This window comes from Cnephaeus nilssonii (assembly GCF_951640355.1).
Source record: "Cnephaeus nilssonii genome assembly, chromosome: 5".
Lineage (NCBI taxonomy): Eukaryota > Metazoa > Chordata > Mammalia > Chiroptera > Vespertilionidae > Cnephaeus > Cnephaeus nilssonii.
The window spans coordinates 19,147,438-19,166,449 of record NC_137076.1 but is presented as its reverse complement, the minus strand read 5'-3'; the positions used below and the strand labels follow the sequence as shown (position 1 = coordinate 19,166,449).

The following is a 19,012-nucleotide window of genomic DNA, read 5'->3' as shown; positions in this document are numbered from 1 at the left end:
CCCCGCCCCGCGGCGCGCTGGCGTCACGCCCCGCCCCGCCCCGCCCCCCCGGGACCCGGAAGCGGGAGCGCGCAGGGGAGCGGCGGGCGCGGCGGGGCGGAGCGGAGCGGCCGGAGGATTGTTGGGCGGGCGGGCGGGCGGGCTGGCCGGGGACCCGGCCCGGGACCGGCGGCGCGCGGCGGCTGAGGCCCAGGTGAGTGCTTCCGACCGCGGGCGGGGGCTCACTGTCGAAGCTCGCGTCGGCGGGCTGCAGTGTAGGGACGGAGCTGAGGGGGAATGGGGGTGTGTGAAGGCAGGGGTGGAGTGGGGGGCGGGAACGAGCTTGGGGGTCGTGGAGGGGTTGCCGGAGACGGCGCGCGAGCTGGATGAAACAGAAGAAAGTTGATGGGGCGGACCTTGTAGTGGAGTTTGTGGGCGAGTGGGGGTGGTAGGTCTTGTGGCTTTGAGCAGCTTCTCTGAAGAGGACGTGGCTTAAGTGGTAGTTGAGGGGTCGCAGGAAACGGGTCTGGGAGGGGCAGAGGCAAGGAGGCGGTGTTGAGGGGCCCACGCTGGGGAAAAGGGGGCAAGGCTGGTCGGGGCGGGACAGCTTGGGTGCGATCGGGGGAAGGGGTGCGGGACAGCCTGGGGGCGTCTGTCCGCGGTGGAAGGGGTGGAAGAATGGTGCCTGAGGCAGGGCGGCGCCTGGGACTCAGTGGGTGTTCATAAATGCAAGCGGTTCTGAACCCACTGGTGCGGTGGCCCGCTCAGTTGGGAAGAGGAACATGGGCGAAGGAAGGGAGCAAAAGAGGGTAGAAACTATGGCAAGAACTGAGGGCCTGTCCAGGGAGGGCCTGGGGAAGAGGGGAAGGAAGGACTAGAGAGTGACCCCATTCAGATGTTGGGATGCAGCCCTTGGACATTGGTGGTTGGGGGGGGGCTTCTCTTGACTCATCTTCTCAGTTTCACCCCCAGCCGCTGGGTGACCCTGGGTGAGTCCCAGCGCTCTCTGGGCCAGGATTCCGGACTGGAAAACCACACAACTCTTTTGCTAAGACCTGGCTGGCTGAAGCCCTGGGGGGGGGGCGGAGGAGGTAGGGTGTCCCCGGGAGCAAGGAAGCAGACTCTGGGCCCTCCTTGGGACCGGAACTGGGTTTCAGAGGGGAGGGAGTGCATGTGCACGCTCCGTGTGTGCTAGGCTGTCACCACCTCCTCGCAGTTGCATCCTTGGACTTAAATGGGTAAAACGACATACAGGAAATCTGTCCTCCAGCGGCTGTGAGCTCAGCCCCAGAGGCAGCCAGTGTGCCCTGCTTCTCTTCTGTATGCCTGTAGGCCTGGGGTCTCAAAGGGAAAGCCTCTCCTGCACTCTTTGTCTGAGGTAGAGACATTGTGCCCTGCAGTTGGAGGGTCCCAGCTCCTACCTTGCTGTGTTCAGGTCTAGGGGTCTCCAGGCTCTTAAGCCATCCAGGAGCAGTGGGAGGTGACAAGGAGAGCTGGAAAGTTGTTTCACCATCTGATGGGCCCGATTCTGGCAAGGGCCTTGCATGGGGCAGTTTTGATCAGGATTCATCTCTCTCCTTTCCTGACTGTGGTGAACTTTGGGATCTGCCAGAGGGCTGGGGAGCCGGGGCTTATAGCTCATACAGGAGGTAAATCTGGATAGCTTGAATGTAAAGAGGACCACAGAAAGATAGCTACCCACTTCACTTCCAGAATGTTCTGGTCCTTATGAAAGGTGGCTCCAGGATACTCATTCAGAGCCCAGTCATGCCTTCTGCAGACATTGAGCATGGACTTGCCCTGGCCAGAACAGCCCCAATAAAGAGGACCAGACTCTTCTGGTTGCATGGCCCTGGCTGTTTTCTCCTCCCTGCACCAGGAGCATGGTCAGGCTCTCTTGGAGGGTCTCGTGTTGGGGGTTCTCACCTCCATCAAGTCTCTTTGTTTCTTCACCTGCAAAATGAATGACTTGACCTCAGTCAGCATTTCTCAACTTTGAAACCCAACCCCTCCTGATAATCTTGGTGTGTCCAGCACACAGCCCCCTTGGATTTTATGCAGCCCCCCAACTGGTGATCCCCTCCCTGCTGCAGTGGTTTGGCCTTCCATTCTACAATTTATATCCAAAAATCATTTTTTTAAAAAACTGCACTTTCATGTTTCAAATGGAAAGTTGGCAGTGCCCAACATGCTTTGCACCCCACATTTGTTCACAAAGCTCTAGCTGCATCCTGTGGCTGGAAATTGCTGGGTGAGACCCTCCCTCAGGTCCAGGCCTGTGACTCCAAGAAACAGGTGAGATATAGGAATCTCCCATTTGTTCAGCTGTAGGATTCATTCTCCGGCCCCAATAGGGGCTTGTTAACTTGCCACTTCCCTCTCCTCATCTCCTCAAAGTTGTGTGTCTTGGGTGGACCCAGTGTTCAGTTAAGCAAGGGCTAATTGTGCTGGGGGCTGGTTCCAGGGCACAGAGATGAGCACTCGCCCCCCCTCCCGCCCACCCAACCCAACAGGAATAGTGGAGTTGAGTGGCAGTCAGTTCAGCAACAGAGCTAGCCCAAGAAGTCATAGGAATAGAATGAGGAACGACTAGTGCAAGCTTCAGCGCTTGGGAATTCCTGCAATTTCTCCAGAAGACCTGGCTGGACTCAAGCCAAGCCTTGAAGGATATGGAGGTGTGAAATGAAACCTGGAAGGCGGATTTGCACAAGCAGGTCCCTGTGCAGCTCTACCCTTCTGTGATAGACACTTTCGTACCCAACTCTTCTGTTCTGCAAGGAGGGCCTGGTTCCTGTTTCCCCAGGATGGATACTGAGGCTCAGGGAGGTGGTGACTTCAGAGATGGCTCCCTGGGTGATCTAGAAACTCGAAGGATCATGAGTAACCTCAAATGGGTGAGGAACAAATCTCTAGAGCAGAGTTACTCAACTGCAGCAACATTCACATTTGAGACTGGGTCATTCTTTGCTGGGGGGGTCAAGGGAGGGGGGTCCCATAAATTTAGAATATTGAGCAGCATCCCTGGCTTCCACCCACCAGATGCCAATAGCACCCACCCCTCAAACCAAAAGTGCCTCCAGACATACTGTGTGTCCCTTGAGGGCAGAACTGCCAACAGTAAGAATCTCTGCTCTATAAAAAAATCTGGCTCCTGCCCCAGGCCCACCATCGCCTCAGTGGATCTTTGGGGTAAGTTGAGCTCCTTGTGAGCTGCTGTCAAGAACAGGAGTGGGGCCGAAACCGGTTTGGCTCAGTAGATAGAGCATCGGCCTGCGGACCGAAAGGTCCCAGGTTCGATTCCGGTCAAGGGCATGTATCTTGGTTGCGGGCACATCCCCAGTAGGGGGTGTGCAGGAGGCAGCTGATCGATGTTTCTCTATCATCGATGTTTCTAACTCTCTATCCCTCTCTCTTTCTCTCTGTAAAAAATCAATAAAATATATATTTAAAAAAAAAAAAAAAAAAAAAAAAGAACAGGAGTGGGGAAAAGAGGTCAGCAACTGAATTCTGCCATCCAGACAGTTCTTAATCTGGAGACTCGATAAAAAGGAGGCACCACTGGGAACGGACCGGGGGGAGTTGGACAGCACACATCAAGAATGGACAGCAGAGGAGGAACAGGAGATGAGCGGGGGCTGTCTGCATTCGCCCAGACAGCCATGCCATTGTCTTTCCCTTCTTTGTCTTACCACTGACCTGGATTTCTGCAGGAACCGTCCTTGCCTTGGCACAAATTGTTGCTTTTCTTCTGAGATTAGAGGTATTTGATTCTCTTTTCAAGAGCTACTTTGGAGGTGATCCCGGATCAAGGTGGCTCTGGAAGCTACATTATGTTCTCATGTTTGCCCGCTTGTCTCCAGAAGCCAGTCCATCTTTAAGACAAAAAAAAATGTTAGACACATTGTCTAACTTTTGCGCCTAGTGCATGCTTCTCTGCTTGTTCTCCAACTGTGACGTTGCTGCTGTAACTCCATGCGAGGAAATGCACGTTCTGGGGCCTTCCCGAGCCCTTGTGGGCGATGTCCCTCCTCCCCTTCTTCCCCACCCACCAGCCCTTTGTATGTCCCCAAGTCCCCAACCAACTGTGCCAGGCAGCCCCTGCTCGGCTTCCCCACAGAGCAAGACAGGCCCTTCTCTCTGTCCTCCTGGATAGAGGGAGTCGCAGAACAAAGGGTTCTGTCTGAGCACTGCCAGGCCCCTGAAGAGGCAGCCTGCTGCCGGCCACTGCACAGAGCCCCATCACTTCACCTCTCCCGTTTTCATTTTGACCCAGAAAGGGCCTCAGAGGGTAGGCATGTCTCAGAAATGCAGGGATGAGTTTGGGTTCTACTCATTTCCTCGTCGAGACTTTCTTTCCTCGCCGGATCCCAATGATAAATAAAGTAGTGATTCAAGCATTTGGCCTGGGGATTAGTCAGAGTGATGAATAAGCTGACCTGGTCTGACTCATTCATTTATATCCCAGCTCTGCCCTGCTTCATGGGTCTGTATGTGTGAGAATGAGCCTTTCACTGCTGTCAATGCTGGCTGTGCGAGTTTCCTGCGGCTGCCATAAAAAAAGTACCCCAGACATGGCCTGTGTTGCTCAGTGGTTAGAATGTCGGCCTGCACACCAAAGGGTTGGGTGTTCGATTCCAGGTCAAGGGCATGTACCTGGGTTGCAGGTTCTATCCCAGCCCCGGTCAGGGCATATTCGGGAGGCAGCCAATCAATGTGTCTCTCATAGCAATAGTTCGTTTTCTCGAGCGCTCACTCTCCCTTTCCTTCCTCTCTCTCTAAAAAAAAAAAAAAAGGCAATAAAAATATATATCCTCAGGTGAGGGTAAATAATAAAGGCTCTGTCTCCAAAGACAGTCACATTCTGAGATGTTGGAGTTTAGGACTTCAACATAATAAATTGAGGGAGGGGGTGGAGACATACAATTCAGCCCATAACACTGGATAAGGGGCCAATTTTATTTTTATTTAGTAAAGGGGTTTTGGACAAATAGTTGGACCAACAGAGAGTGAGTACATTTTGTTTTGTCTCACTCATTTAAGTAAACATTTTAGGGGTGGTGGGCAGGTTGGTCACATCAACTTTGGCAGCTCCCTGTTAGGGAATTTTCCAGATCTCGCACATGTCCTTCCTTACACTTGGGGTGACTGTAAAGAGGCAGGGACCCAGCTTGGGAAGGAGTGTATCTCAGACTCTGCAAGGGGCATATTTGGAGCCAGACCTGGGAGGCCGTGTGTGTGTGTGTGTGTGTGTGTGTGTGTGTGTGCGCGCGCACGTGTGTGTGCGCGCGCGCGCGCACACGCCCACCAGGGGTCTGGCCAAGGTTTATAATCGGGACATACTGTGGTCTCTATCCTGAGTATTGCCAAACCTGTGGCCAGCCTAAAGGATCACCTTTACTCTGCCTCCATGACAGCGCATGGATAGGCTGGGAAGGGAGCTGTTTGGTGGCTATAACCAAAGATGTTAATAACAGGTCAAAACCCTGGACCATCAGCCACCCAGGTGATGGAAGGTATCACTGGGTCTGAAAGTGGAACCAGATCTTTGTGTCAGAAACTGGGCAGCGGGTGTGCTTCGTAGCTATGAGAAGGAGGCCTTGCTCATGTGAAGACCATGAGACTGGGGGTCACAGACAGATGGGAGGGGGTGACTCTGGGCCAGAGAGTACCCCATGCTGCCAGTGTGGGCAAAGTCAAGAATGGAAAACAGGGATGGACGTGGGGGTCTTGTTAGGACAATGGGGCTATGGCTAAAGGGTTCAGGATCTCTTTGTGATGGTGGGAATGTTCTAAAATGGAGCCCAAGGAGGGGTTATTGAAGAAACTGGACCAGGGGCTCTTGGTGGGAGGCAACAAGTGGCATTTGTGAAATAACTCATCTGCTAAGACAGTGATGGGCAACCTTTTAAGCTTGGTGTGTCAAACTTCGCCAAAAAACTGAGCATAACTCGGGTAGTGTGTCACTTTGAGGAAAAAACATTATTTCGCAAATGTTTCATCCTCGGCATGTCATCAGAAATGGCTACGTGTGTCAGTGCTGACACGCGTATCATAGGTTCGCCATCACTGTGCTAAGAGCGCAGAAACAACCAGTGTTAATTGAGCAGCTGTTTAGTTCCAGGCATGAGATAAACCGTTCCATGGTTGTTGTTGCCCAAATCCCACATTGCAACTAGTGAGGCAGAGAGTGTCCCCAGACTTGCAACAGGGGATCCATGGGGACATGTCCCAGGTTGCGGGGGAGAGCGGGGTCCTGTGGACCTTAGAGCAGAGTAAGGCTTCCTCCTTCTCCAGGGCTGCCGAGCCGTGGTCCGAAGCAGGGCTTTCATGTGTTGTCACTGTAGCTCTGTCCACAGGAGGTTCTCAAGGTGGCTTTCCACCTGAGTGTGATGACAGGTGGACTGTGTGATTTCGAGATCCCAAAGGGGTCTCCTCTGCCCATCCAGACCCTCTTCCCCGGCGGCCTTCCATGTCTTTATGAGCCCACCAGTCACCTGTAAAAGACCCAGAGCCCAGCCTCCTACAGAGCCTCAGAGGTCTGTCGTCCCTGTCCCCCTGTAACCAGAACCCACCTGCATCCCAAGTGCCTGGCTCAGCTACCATCAGTCTCCCCACACACTGCTATAGGAGCCACCCAATGGGGAAACCCTCCTCTCTCCCCTCCCCCATGGTAGTCCAGCTGTCACATGCTGGTTGGCTAACCCCTTCCTGTGTCATTCGTGCCCTGGTGTTCCCTGTGCCCAGCCAGCTGGGGCTCCCCATCAAACTTGCATGAAAATTTCAACTCCATCCCACATTCACCAGGCTACTGGGTAGGATCTGACCTCCTCAACCCTGGCCCCTCCCCCTCCAGCCTCATTCTGTCGGTCACACTGGTCCCCTTGTTCTGAGGCTGCCTCTGCCCTTGGAGCTCACCACCCTCACTGGGCCGCCATCCCCAAGCGCTAGGCCTGTCCGCCCCTGTCCGTCACTGCACAGGCCTCAGCAACTGTCTATTCTAAGCACTTCCCTGCTTCCTGTTCCAAAATAACCACCCTGGTCAGTTGTCCTCACCAAAGCACCTCTAATATCTGGGGCTGGATCATTCTCTGCGGTGGGGGTCGTACTGTGCACTGTAGGGTGCTGAGCAGTGTGCCTGGCCTTCACCCACCAGGTGCCAGTCACACCACCCTTCCCCTCTATGAGGAGGACCCAAAAATGTCTCCCACCATCTTCTAGGGTGGCCCTGGGTGTGCCACACATTGCATCTGGTTAGAAATGCCTCTGCTCGTGGATTGGTTTGTGGTCAAGGTTCCTGAAGGCCAAGACACCTTTGCATTCTCACTCTCTCTTGTGCCCAACTGGCCTGGCTGGGTGGAGGGACTGGAGAAACATTTGTTGACAGGACAGGTTGAAGGATGTAGCTACAGACCCCTGGGGGAAGGATGGGTCTTGAGGGGCAGATGAATGGAATTGCTGGAGGAGGTGGCTGCCCTAGCACATGTCTGGGGGAGGGGCTTTCTCCAGGGCTCAGACCGGTTGGGCCAGACTGGAAAGCCTGGGGGGTATGTCTTAGGGAAGAAAGGGACACACTCAGGCAACAGTTATGAGAGGGTGTCTGTACTTGGAGTGTCTAGTACCCTCTGCACTGGGGACCTGGATTTGTGCCCCAGGGTTGCCGTAAGCTGGTACCCCAAACCAAGCAACTTAAACAATAGAAACTTATTCTCACAGCTTTAGAGGCCAGAAGTGCAAAATCAAGGTGTCAGCAGGGCCATGGCTCCCTCCAAAGCCGCCCTGGGAGACCCTTGCCTCTTACAGCTTTGGGGGTCCCAGGTGTTCCCATGGCTGTGGCCACATCGCATCATCACAATCGAAACCCTAAGTTGTCCTCTGAGCTGCCTTGACTGAGAAACACACTTGTTTTGTTGCTGTTTCTCAGCATCCATCTTCCCAATAACTTCACATGATCATTTCTTTTCTTTTTTTTAAATATATTTTTATTGATTTCAGAGAGGAAGGGCGAGGGAGAGATAGAAACATCAATGATGAGAATCATTGATTGGATGCCTCCTGCATGCTCCCTACTGGGGATCGAGCCCACAATCCAGGCATGTGCCCTTGACCGGTATTGAACCCGGGACCCTTCAGCCCGCAGGCCGACGCTCTATCCAAGGAGCCAAACCGGCTAGGGCGCATGATCATTTCTAACTAAAAAATTCAAGGACATCCGCATGGAAATGTGGAAATGCTGTGTGTTCTAAGTGGTACCTCCTACATGATTCTACAGTCATGCCAGCCTCCTCCTCTTAGCTTGAGAATGATTTCATCCGATAAACATGTGGCTGCAAATTATGGCCTTATATAAACGAAGCTGCTCCACTACACTTTCTGGAGGCCCCGTCTGCCTTATTTTCCAGTAAATTCCAGATTGTTCGCCAAACCTATAGGCAGAACCTTGCTTTTTCATGCATAAAGCCTTGGCCAGGCCTTGAGCGCATTCACATTTGCCTACTTATCCACCCCTGGGGCCGAATTTGTGGTTGCTTCCCCTTCTTCCCTGCGTCTCCTTTCCCTAAGAGCATGGGAGAAAGGCCCTGAATTGAGGGTCACGTCTTCTCAGAGTGCATAAAGTATACTAGTGTGGCGTTTGCAAAGCCTTAATTTTTCACAGTGGGAGTTATTTATTGTGGTAAAATGCGCATAACATAAAATTCACTAATAACATTTAGTGCAGACACAGTGTTATACAACCATCACCTCTAGTTCCAAGACATTTACATCACCCCTTAAGGAAACCCCATCCCCATTAGTTTGTCACTCCCATCTCCCCTCCCCCACCCCCTGACAACCACTAGTCTGCTTTCAGTCTCTATGGATTTGCCTGTTCGGGGCTTTTCATATAAATGTGATCATATACCTTGTGGCCTTTTGTGTCTGGCCTCTTTCACTCGGCATGTTTTTGAAGTTCATATTGCAGCATGTATCCGTGCTTCATTCCTTTTTATGGCTGATTAATAGTCCGCTGTGTGGCTGGACCACATTTTGCTTATCCTTCATCCTTTGATGAGCATTTCATTCCCACCTTTTGGTCCTCTCATAGTTCTCCCCTGAGTCCTGGGGAGACAGATTCCATCCATGTGGGGGTATGTTTTGCTTCTATTCATATTGTATGCACTTCTATGAGTATTAGTTGGAGGATAGAATGGGCATTTTAACTTCGGGAGATTTGGTGAGATGGTTTGGATGAAGGACAGACACATGGGTTTTTAGGACCTGCTGCCCCTGACACGTGGCTGCAGCCTGCGATTGCCGCTTGCCAAGCTGTGTCTCGCCACCATCACCCTCCACCCCCAGGACCTGCCACCTCCAGTTCCTCAGCCCCAGACCTGCTTCCTTTCAGTCCGGGGATTCTTGAGGCACAGGTTTCACATCCACTTGTGACAAGGACCTTAAGCCATAGCATGAGTGATTTCCAGGTCGCACAGACTCTGTTAAGACTCAATGAGGAAGGCATGCTTGGAAGCCAAAGAAAACCCCTCCAACAGAGATGTACTTGTTTAATGACAATTAGTTAATAATGATTTATCCATGAATTGTCACAGCTCTGACGCTGTGATCATCAAAACAGCATGGCACCAGGCAGACATCAGCAGCCCAGAGGCAGACTCACGTGTGTCAAATAACTTATATGTGATATTTAACAAACAAGGGGGAGCTCCTGGTCAGAGGAAGAAGGATTATTTAATAAAAAAGCATTAAAACTTCACTCTCTAGAGAAAATCATTTGAATCCCTATTTACCCTCCCACACTTTACTGGGTTGATTAATGTCCCCAAAACTCATGTCCACCCAGAACCTCAGAACGTGACCTTGATTGGAAATAAGGTCTTTGCAGATGTAAAGATCTCAAGATGAACTCATACTGAATCTAATCATTGATGTCTAAATAAGAAGAGGCAAGGACACAGAGAAGTGCAGTACGTGATGATGGAGAAAGATATGAAAATGAAGCACCTACAAGCCAAGGAACACCAAGTGTTGGTGGCAGCCACCAGAAGGTGGGAGAAAGGCCTGGGGTGAATTCTCCCTCAGAGCCTCCATTAGGAGCCAGCCCTGCTGGACTCTTTCAGAACTGTAAGACCATCGATTTTGTTGTTTTAAGTCACCTACTTTGTAGTACTTGGTTACAGCAGCCCTAGGAAACTCAGACACCTTTTGAATAATTTCCAGATGGATAAAGGCTTAAATGCAAAGAATAAATCTGGGCCCTGGCTGGTGTTTCTCAGTGGTTAGAGTGTCAACCTACACATGGAAAGGTCTCGGGTCGATACCCAGTCAAGGGCGCGTGCCTGGGTAACAGGTTCAATCCCCCATCAGGGCCTGTGTGGGAGGCAACCAATTGATGTGTCTCTCTCACATAGTTGTTTCTCAATTCCTCTCCCTCTCACACGCTCAATTCCTCTCCCTCTCACCCTCCCTCCCTCCCTCCCACTCTCTAAAAATCAATGGGAAAAAATATCCTTGGGTAAAGATTAACAAGGAATAAATCTGAAAAGGGAGGGGAAGGTATAGCCTATGTTAACCAGATTTGGGAAAGGAATGGGCAGTAGACATAAAAGTAATAATAAACAACAGATCTGACAGCCTGAAAAATGTAGTATTTGTCTCAAAAAACACCGTATTCAGAAGTAAATTGATATGAATTAGTTTCATCAAACATGGCAAAGAGTTTAATAGCCTTCCTATACACAGAGCTCCTCTAAAACAGTAAGCAATAGTATGCTTCAGTGGGGGGAAATGGGCAATAGACACGAACAATTTACAAAAATAGAAAAACAGCTGCTGTTCAATAGACATAATTTTTTTAAAATTCCAGCCTGACAGTCAAATGAGGAACAAGATGCTCTTTTGTGCCCAGGAAGGGTCTGATCCGTGGAGTGTTATAGGTAAAATGGTGCCACCTGTGGAATGAGGGATGCTGGGCCAGAAGGTGCGTCCTGAGATTTTGCACCAGGAACATCATTGCCTGGGACCTGGCAGAGGGATTTGAATGACATGCCAACCTGAGGTTAAGGATGGCACCACAAGGAAGCGACAGGGTGGGGCAGACCTCCATCTGGGATTTGGGTGTGCAAAGCAGTGGGCAGGGTCTGGGGGTAGGTGAATGGTTGTCTGGCTCACTGGGGAAAGTTACGCCCTCCTGTGGGTCAGGGGGCTCTGGGCAGCTTCTCCATGGTTGGGCTGGAGAGACCCTGCAAGGTCTGGCCTCGGAGCCTGGCCTTGAGCTGGGTTGGGAGTGGCCACAGTGTGCCGTTCAGCCAGTGTGGAGACGGAAGAGTGGCTGTGCTGTATGGGGCTCTGAGGACCAGCCATGGGATGCCCCCAAGGGGCTTTGTGCTGGGACACCCACATCTAGACCAGTGCATCCAGGGGCTCCATGGGAAGACCTTCTGGCCAGCTGATGAGAAGAGACAGCTGTTCTGGGGACATGGTGACAGCAAATGTGATGTGGTCGGTAAGAGGAGCAGAGAACTAGCCTTTTGGATGTTCCAGGCAGGGCAGATAGAGGTGGCTGTGGTGGGCTGGAGGTAGGGCAGGTGTCCTTGCACATGAGCACAGTCCCTGAGGGGGTGCAGTGCAGTCAGTGTCCCAGGAACAGAGCCCAGGGGCAGGGCAGGAGGGGTCCTGCACTAGGGCAGGTATAGGTGATGCTGGCTGCACAGCAAGTGAGCAGGTCTGGGAGAGGCTGCTGGCAGCAGGTGTGACTAGTGGGAGCTTGGTGGCATCTTCTGGGGGAAGGGGCAGTGGTTCCAGGGTGTGGGTGGTGGCAATGGACTGAGGGGCAGGTGGGCATGGGGAAGGCTGGCTTCAGGCTGCGTGGAAGCAAGGAGGTGACCGGGCTCTACCCTGGGCTGGAGAAGGATGTATTAGTGTCTCTGGCTTTAAGGCAACGTGAGCTGTTTGCTGGAGGGTCCTCCCCCTGAAACCCTGGGAAAGTGAGGAAAGGGGGCTGCTCTGGGAGGAGAGAAGGGCCAGGTGAGGCCGGACTAAGCAGGTAAGGGCCACCAGACAGGTCTGGCAGAGGCATTTCCCAGGATGCAGACATGGTGGGCCTGGGTGGGCTCTGACAACGGCTAGAGGCATAGCTGCAGCAGGGCAGTCAGGTGGACCCTTTGGTGGACAAGCGGCCTCAGCTGGTTTTGGCTCCACCCCTTTTCACAGGCTTTTCCCCCTCCCTGCAGCCCTGTCTATCAGCATCTGCCTGGAGCAAGCCTTATCTGCTTCCTCCTGGCCTGGGGTGGGGCATGCATTAACTAGTTCTTTAATGGCCCCCCCACCCCAACCCCATCTCCAGTCTCTGAGCGCAGGGTCTCCTGCTACCCCCACCAAGGGCCCCAAGCTGCAAATGTCTCCTATAGGCCTCTGTTCACAGCAGGGCTCCGAAAGCGCCTGATGATCAGCTTTCCCTGGAGGATGTGGGGTGGCCCTGAGTGCCTCAGGTCGTGTGGCCCTCAGCCCATCCAGGCCTCGGCCGGACCCTTGTCAGGGCAGGTGGTGAAGGCCGCAGGAGCAGGATCATGTCACTCGCCTCTGATGGCTTCTTGCTTAGGTTGGTGTCTGCTGGAGGGAGAAAGGCTCTTCATGTGACCTCTCCACCTGCATCCAGGCAGCTTGAGTGTGAGACAGTCCGAAGCCCCCAGCCTGTGAGCTGGTTCACACTTCCGGAAATTGTGGTGCCTATCAGCCATGTCTCCAGAGTGCAAGTCACAGACGTGTCATCTCTGCCTAAAGCCCTGGCTCTGTGTGTGTGCATATGCAAGTGCTGTGCACACATGTCCATGTTTATTTGTGTGCTTTTGTGTATGTGCATGTGAACATGCACGTGTGTTCTGTGTGTGAGTTCATGAGTGCGGGTGTATTCATATGAGTGTGTTCATGCATGTGTGTTTTTGTGGTTTATACTCTCTCACATTTGTTTGCATATCAGTTTCTCTCACCGGGCTTTGAGCCAAGTTTGGTTCATCTTGTATCCTCAGTCATGCTTAGGTGGCACACAGTGAGCACGCACCTGACCCACACGTATTTATGCCTCTTACTCCGAGACACATTCACTGTTTGTTGCCAACATTGACTGCAGTTTACCTTTTTCTGCAATGTCTTCAGAAACAAATGCATTTTTTGAAAGTGAACTTTTTCTGTTGGAGTCCTTATAGATTTACGGAAAAGTTGCAAAGACCGTACTGAGAGTTCCCTGTCTTCTTTCCGCACCCTCCCCTGTTGTGATCATCTTACATTATCAGGCACATTTGTACAGTTAAGAAATGGACATTGATACACTGCTATTAACCCACCTCCTGACCTTATCGGATGTCCCCGATTCTTTCATTTGTGTTCTTTTTCTAGTCGAGGACCCCGTCCTGGAAACCCTGTTGAATTTAATCATCATGTCTTCCCTGTCTGTCCTTGTTAATAATCTGGTGGTCTTAGGAGGACTGGCTGGGCATCTATCTGATGTTCTCCATAGAAGACTGGGGTTGTGGGTTCTAGAAGCAAATACATTCTGAGCAGTTTTCTTGAGTGAGTTTTTGGGGGCTCTTCCTGACTTGGTCCTCCTCATTGGAATTTGGGGTACCCTGTTTCAGAACCCCTGAGTTTCAAGGCAGGTTCTTGATGTCCCAGTATATTGTGGGGATGTAACCAAGGCCTGTGGGACGAAGTCTTCATCTTGGAGAACTGGTGGGGGAGATTTTGTCCAAGAGGAGAAGCCAGGAAGGATGTGGACTGGCAAAGGCTTAGCTGAGACATGGCCGTGATCATTGGGCTTGCAGGTTGATAGGCTGACCCTGCGTGAGGAGGGATGTGGGCTGAGATGGTGTAAACTCCAAGGGAAGGGCTTGATCTTGGGGAGGAGGGAGTCTGGTGCTGTCACTCTGCAAGAGTCACAGAGGTCACCTTTAAGGACAGACAGAGGCTCTTACCACCTGTTGGCTTTTCGAGAGAGCCCCATCTGGCAGGGTATTCAGACCTCGGGTCTGGGGCTGTTTGTCTAGGGTGGGCGTCAGTGTTTCCTACCACAACTACCGCTCTGACGGTGCTACCCCCTCCCTTTCAGCTCCAGAAACGTGCCCTGAGCCTGGGAGGCATGCTGAAGCCAGGCGGCTGGCAAGATGAGTGTGAACGAGGCAGGCAGCTCCGGCTGCCAGAGGCAGGCGGCCTATCACCTGCATATCTACCCACAGCTGGCCACCAGCGAGAGTCAGGCCTCGTGCTGTGTGACGGCCACCAAGGACAGCACTACGTCGGACGTCATTCAGGACGCTGTCACCAGCCTGCGGCTAGATGGAACCAAGCGCTATGTGCTGGTGGAGGTCAAGGAGACAGGCGGGGAGGAGTGGGTGCTGGACGCCAACGACTCACCTGTACACCGCGTGTTGCTGTGGCCTCGACGGGCACAGGACGAGCACCCGCAGGAAGATGGTTACTACTTCCTGCTGCAAGAGCGTGACTCAGATGGGGCCATCAAGTATGTACATATGCAGCTGATGGCCCAGGCCACAGCTGCCCGGCGCCTGGTGGAGCGCGGCCTCCTGCCCAGGCAGCAGGCGGACTTTGACGACCTGTGCAACCTCCCTGAGCTGACCGAGGCTAACCTCCTGAAGAACCTCAAGCACCGCTTCCTACAGCAGAAGATCTACACGTATGCAGGAAGCATCCTTGTCGCTGTCAACCCTTTCAAGTTCCTCCCCATCTACAACCCCAAGTACGTGAAGATGTACGAGAACCAACAGCTGGGCAAGCTAGAGCCACACGTGTTCGCGCTGGCCGACGTGGCCTACTACGCCATGCTCCGGAAACGTGTCAACCAGTGCATTGTAATCTCGGGTGAGAGCGGCTCAGGCAAGACACAGACCACCAACTTCCTGATCCACTGCCTCACCGCCCTGAGTCAGAAGGGCTACGCCAGTGGTGTTGAGAGGACCATCCTGGGCGCCGGCCCCGTGCTAGAGGTGAGCAGGGCAGTCCGTCAGAAGGGGCCTTAACATGGGGGTTTTATTATTGCGAGAAGATAGTTTGTTATACTCACGGTTCCCTAGAAACAGGAGCTTTGCTAGAAACAGGGCCACACGAGGAGGCACCAGGGTTGGTCAGGATTAGGCAGGAGTGAGGGGAAATCATGGCCAAGGGCCCCTGTTGTGATTTTCATGGGAAGGGATAGGTGAGGCAGGGTGAGCAGGTTTAGGATTGGCTGGTTTGAATCATTTGCGGGCTCTTGGACGTAGGGGCTGCCCAGGTTGTCTGGAATCTGGCCCTGGGGTGATCAGGGCAGGTGGATAGTGGTCCTGAGTGTGAAAGCTTGATAGGAGAGGTGGTAGGAGTGTGGGCTCTGACTGGGTGGGTTTGCATATGGAAGATATGCTCACAGGCAAGTCCTTTGCCCTCTCTAGGTATTGGCTAACCCGAGGAGGGGCAATCTCTCCAGGGTCAGGTAGGCCCCAGATATCAAAACATCAGAATATAGAAGAAAAAAAAGGCCTGATATACACTGTTGACGTCTGGGAGGCAGCCATCTGTATTCCAGGTCCCAGAAATAAAAGGATGGCATGACCAAACCGAGCAGTTCACAATGGAGGGTTTCCAGAGGGGCTGTGGCGTGGAAGAAAGCCATCAAGGCGTAGTGCAGGCCTGGGGGCTGAGGGACAGTGAGGCGAGGAGGGGACCACCGGGCAGCGCTGTATAGTCAGTGGGGGAGGAAACCCTCTCGGCCCTCTGTCCAGTATCCCATGGCCAAACCCCACGAAAGCCATCGCTGTGTTGTTAGGGGTAAGCCCTCTGGATGCAGGGGCAGCAGAAATGACATGCACTCTTCCTCATTCTCGGGTTCTTATGACAAGAGGCATCCACATTCCAGAACGTGGCCCGACCGTCATCACCGGAGAGGGCCGGGCTTGTGTGGCCCAGAGTTTGTGTGGCTCTGGGTTTGGCATCTAGGACTCTTTTTTAAAAAAGATTTTACAATAAATAATTCTATAAAAGTAATTTTAATCTTAAGGGTTTAATTTTATTCATTATAATATAAATTATTGTATTTCTTAGAGCAGTTTTAGGTTTATAGCAATATTGAGCAGATAGTACAAGAGATCCCTAAAGTCCACAGTTTACTTTAGGGTTCACTCTGTGTTGTACATTCTGTGGATTTGGACAAATGTACAGTGTTACGTATCCATTGTTAAAGTATCAGAGTCATTCCCCTGCCCTAAAAAAACCCCATGCTTCGCCTGTTCATCCCTCTCCCCCCGCCCAAACTCCTGGCAACTACTGATCTTTCACTGTCTCCATCTTTTTGCCTTTTCCAGATTAGTTTCCTCCACTCAGCGTTATGCTTGTAAGATTCCTCCATGTATGTGGCTTGCCAATTAACACCTCATTATCTGGATGTGCCATAACCTGTCCATCCAGACCCCCCTCTTTGGGGGTGCAGGAGTCTTCGCCTACCTTGGAGTGTTGACCTCCAGCTTCTTCCATTCTCCCCCAAGCTGAGGGCCTAAAGCAGCTGCCTCGGGCTGCTGTGCAAATTCATTGAAATCACATCTAGACTGCGCCTGCTGAATACATCTCAGTTCCTCTTCCTCTAGGATGATCTCTGAGATCATCAGCAAGAAATTCATTAGGACTGGTTGTATGGCCTGGCCCTATGCCTACATGGGCAGCCTGTTGCTGTCTTCTCCTAAATACGTAATGTAAAGATTATCATTTCTTGTGTCAATGTTTTAAAAGAAACTGAGTAACCCAGCTGCAGAATGGACACTTTTCTCTTTAATGCTGTGTACTCTGTGTGCATTCCCTCCTCTATTCTGATCACTCTTTCATTCTATAATATTTTGCACACATGTCTGCCATGTGCCAGGCACTGTTCTAGGCACTGGGCTATGTGGTGGTAACAATGGACACAAAGGCCTGCCTGAAGAGAATTGCGCCTCAATGATGAGAAGGTAGGCAGAGCTAGGAGCCAATAAGAAGCCAGAGGCCCGCCCTAACTGGTTTGGCTCAGTGGATAGAGCATCGGCCTGCGGACTGAAGGGTCCCAGGTTCGATTCTGGTCAAGGGCATGTACCTTGGTTGCAGGCACATCCCCAGCGGGAGGTGTGCGGGAGGCAGCTGATTGATGTTTCTGAATCTCTATCCCTCTCCCTTCCTCTCTGTAAAAAAATCAATAAAATATATTTTAAAAAAAAGAAGAAGAAGAAGCCAGAGGCCCAAGGAAGAAGGATTGAGGGGGTAGGAGGTGAGAGGTGATGCTGAGCTGGACCTGGAAAGAGGGGGATCCATACAGGAGGAGGCACTGCCAGTGCAAAGGCCGGAGGCTGGACCATGCCCGGTGTGTTGGAAGAAAGGCAAGGGCCCAGGAGTGGGGTGAGTGGGAGGCAGTGGGGACAGAGAGGTGACAGGCAAATCATTCATGGCCTTGAGGGCCGCAGGGAGGGCCCTATGTGACATGGGAGCTAAGGAGGGTGTCCTAGGTTCAATTTTACTCCATCCCAGCTCTGAAACTCAGTTGTGGTGAAGCCAATGGCTCCATGTTGGTCCTCCCAACAAGTATCAGGAGCCGTGACATGTGCTCTAGGCCAGTACATTAGTTCCTGGCACCAATTAGAGTCCTGACTGAAATGCTGCAGGCTGTCAAATGACGTTAGAAATTAAGAACATCAATGAGAGGGCAGACCCAGTGTTTACCAAGTGGAGCATTTTGCCAAGTGGTCATTCACCCCTCATGGAACCAGGCAGGTGGGTGTGCCCATGCTTGGTGAGGACGCTGAGCCCTGAGGTTTCAAAATGACATGGTGAGGAGTCAGGATTGTCATCAGGGTGTAGTTTTCTCTTCTAGCTAAGGATCATCCAGGGCACCTGGATGAGGTTCCTGTGGCTGCCATAACCAAGTACCACAGTCGGAGAGCTTCAAGCAATAGGAGTTTAAAGTTGTCCCTCAGTATCCATAGGGGACTGGTTCTAGGACCCCAGGAGACACCAAAGTTCTCAGATGCTCAAGTTTCGTCTATATCAGTGGTCGGCAAACTGCGGCTCGCAAGCCACATGCAGCTCTTTGGCCCCTTGAGAGTGGCTCTTCCACAAAATACCACGGCCTGGGCGAGTTTATTTTGAAGAAGTGGCGTTAGAAGAAGTTTAAGTTTAAAAAATTTGGCTCTCAAAAGAAATTTCAATCGGTGTACTGTTGATATTTGGCTCTGTTGACTAATGAGTTTGCCGACCACTGGTCTATATAATGGCATAGTAATTGCAGATAGCCTGCATTTACACAGAGGCTACAGCTGGATATGCCTGTATATCACTTCATTCACGTGGATTCAGCATAGTGCTCGGTACCTGGCAAATTCAGGTTTTGCTTTTGGGAAATTTTTGGAAATCTTTCCCCCTAATATTTTTGATCCTCAGTTGGTTGAATCTACAGGTGCAAACCCCATAGATTCAGAGGGCTGACTGTATTTTCTCACAGCTCTGAAGGCCGGAAGTCTGAAATCCAGGTCTTTGCAGGGCCACGCTCCCTCCAAAGGCCCTAGGGAAGGACCCGTCCTTATCTCTTCCAGCTTCTGGTGGCTCCAGGCATTCCTTGGCTTGTGGCTGCATCACCCCAATCTCTCCCTCTTTCGTGACATTGCCTTCTCTTCTTATAAAGACACCAGTCATTGGATTTAGGGCCCACCCTAACACAGGATGACCTCATTCTAATTACATCAGCAACAACCCCATTTCCAAATAAGGCCATGTTTACAGGTTCTAGATCAGGACATGGATGTGACTTTTGGGGACATGTCCAGAACAGCCCCCACTGAGTGATAGCTGGCAGTGTCTGATGCCTTCTTCCCTGAGGGCCACCCTGGCTCAGCAGTCATCCTGGAGGCCCAGTGTCTCCCATCGGCCTCCTTGCTCCTCCCCCTGCAGTTGCCTCAAGGGATCTTGGCACATTCTTGGAGTGCCATTAGTCACCCTCCATGGCAGGCCTCTGCACCCTATGAGTCAGATGCCTCTGACCTGG

General features: G+C 52.0%; 1 protein-coding gene across 14 annotated transcripts in view; it reads left to right on the top strand.

The window, feature by feature from the left end:
- The first annotated feature begins 145 nt into the window (after window positions 1-145).
- The window catches only part of MYO9B (myosin IXB), an 87,285-nt gene continuing 68,418 nt past the window's right edge, over window positions 146-19,012 (top strand). For all 14 annotated transcript variants that reach the window (XM_079770946.1, XM_079770940.1, XM_079770949.1 and 11 more), the window contains exons 1-2: window positions 146-193; window positions 14,075-14,969. In XM_079770946.1, the coding sequence (XP_079627072.1) occupies window positions 14,130-14,969 (840 nt within the window). In that variant the 5' untranslated portion in view covers window positions 146-193; window positions 14,075-14,129. The remainder of the gene's footprint in view (window positions 194-14,074; window positions 14,970-19,012) is intronic.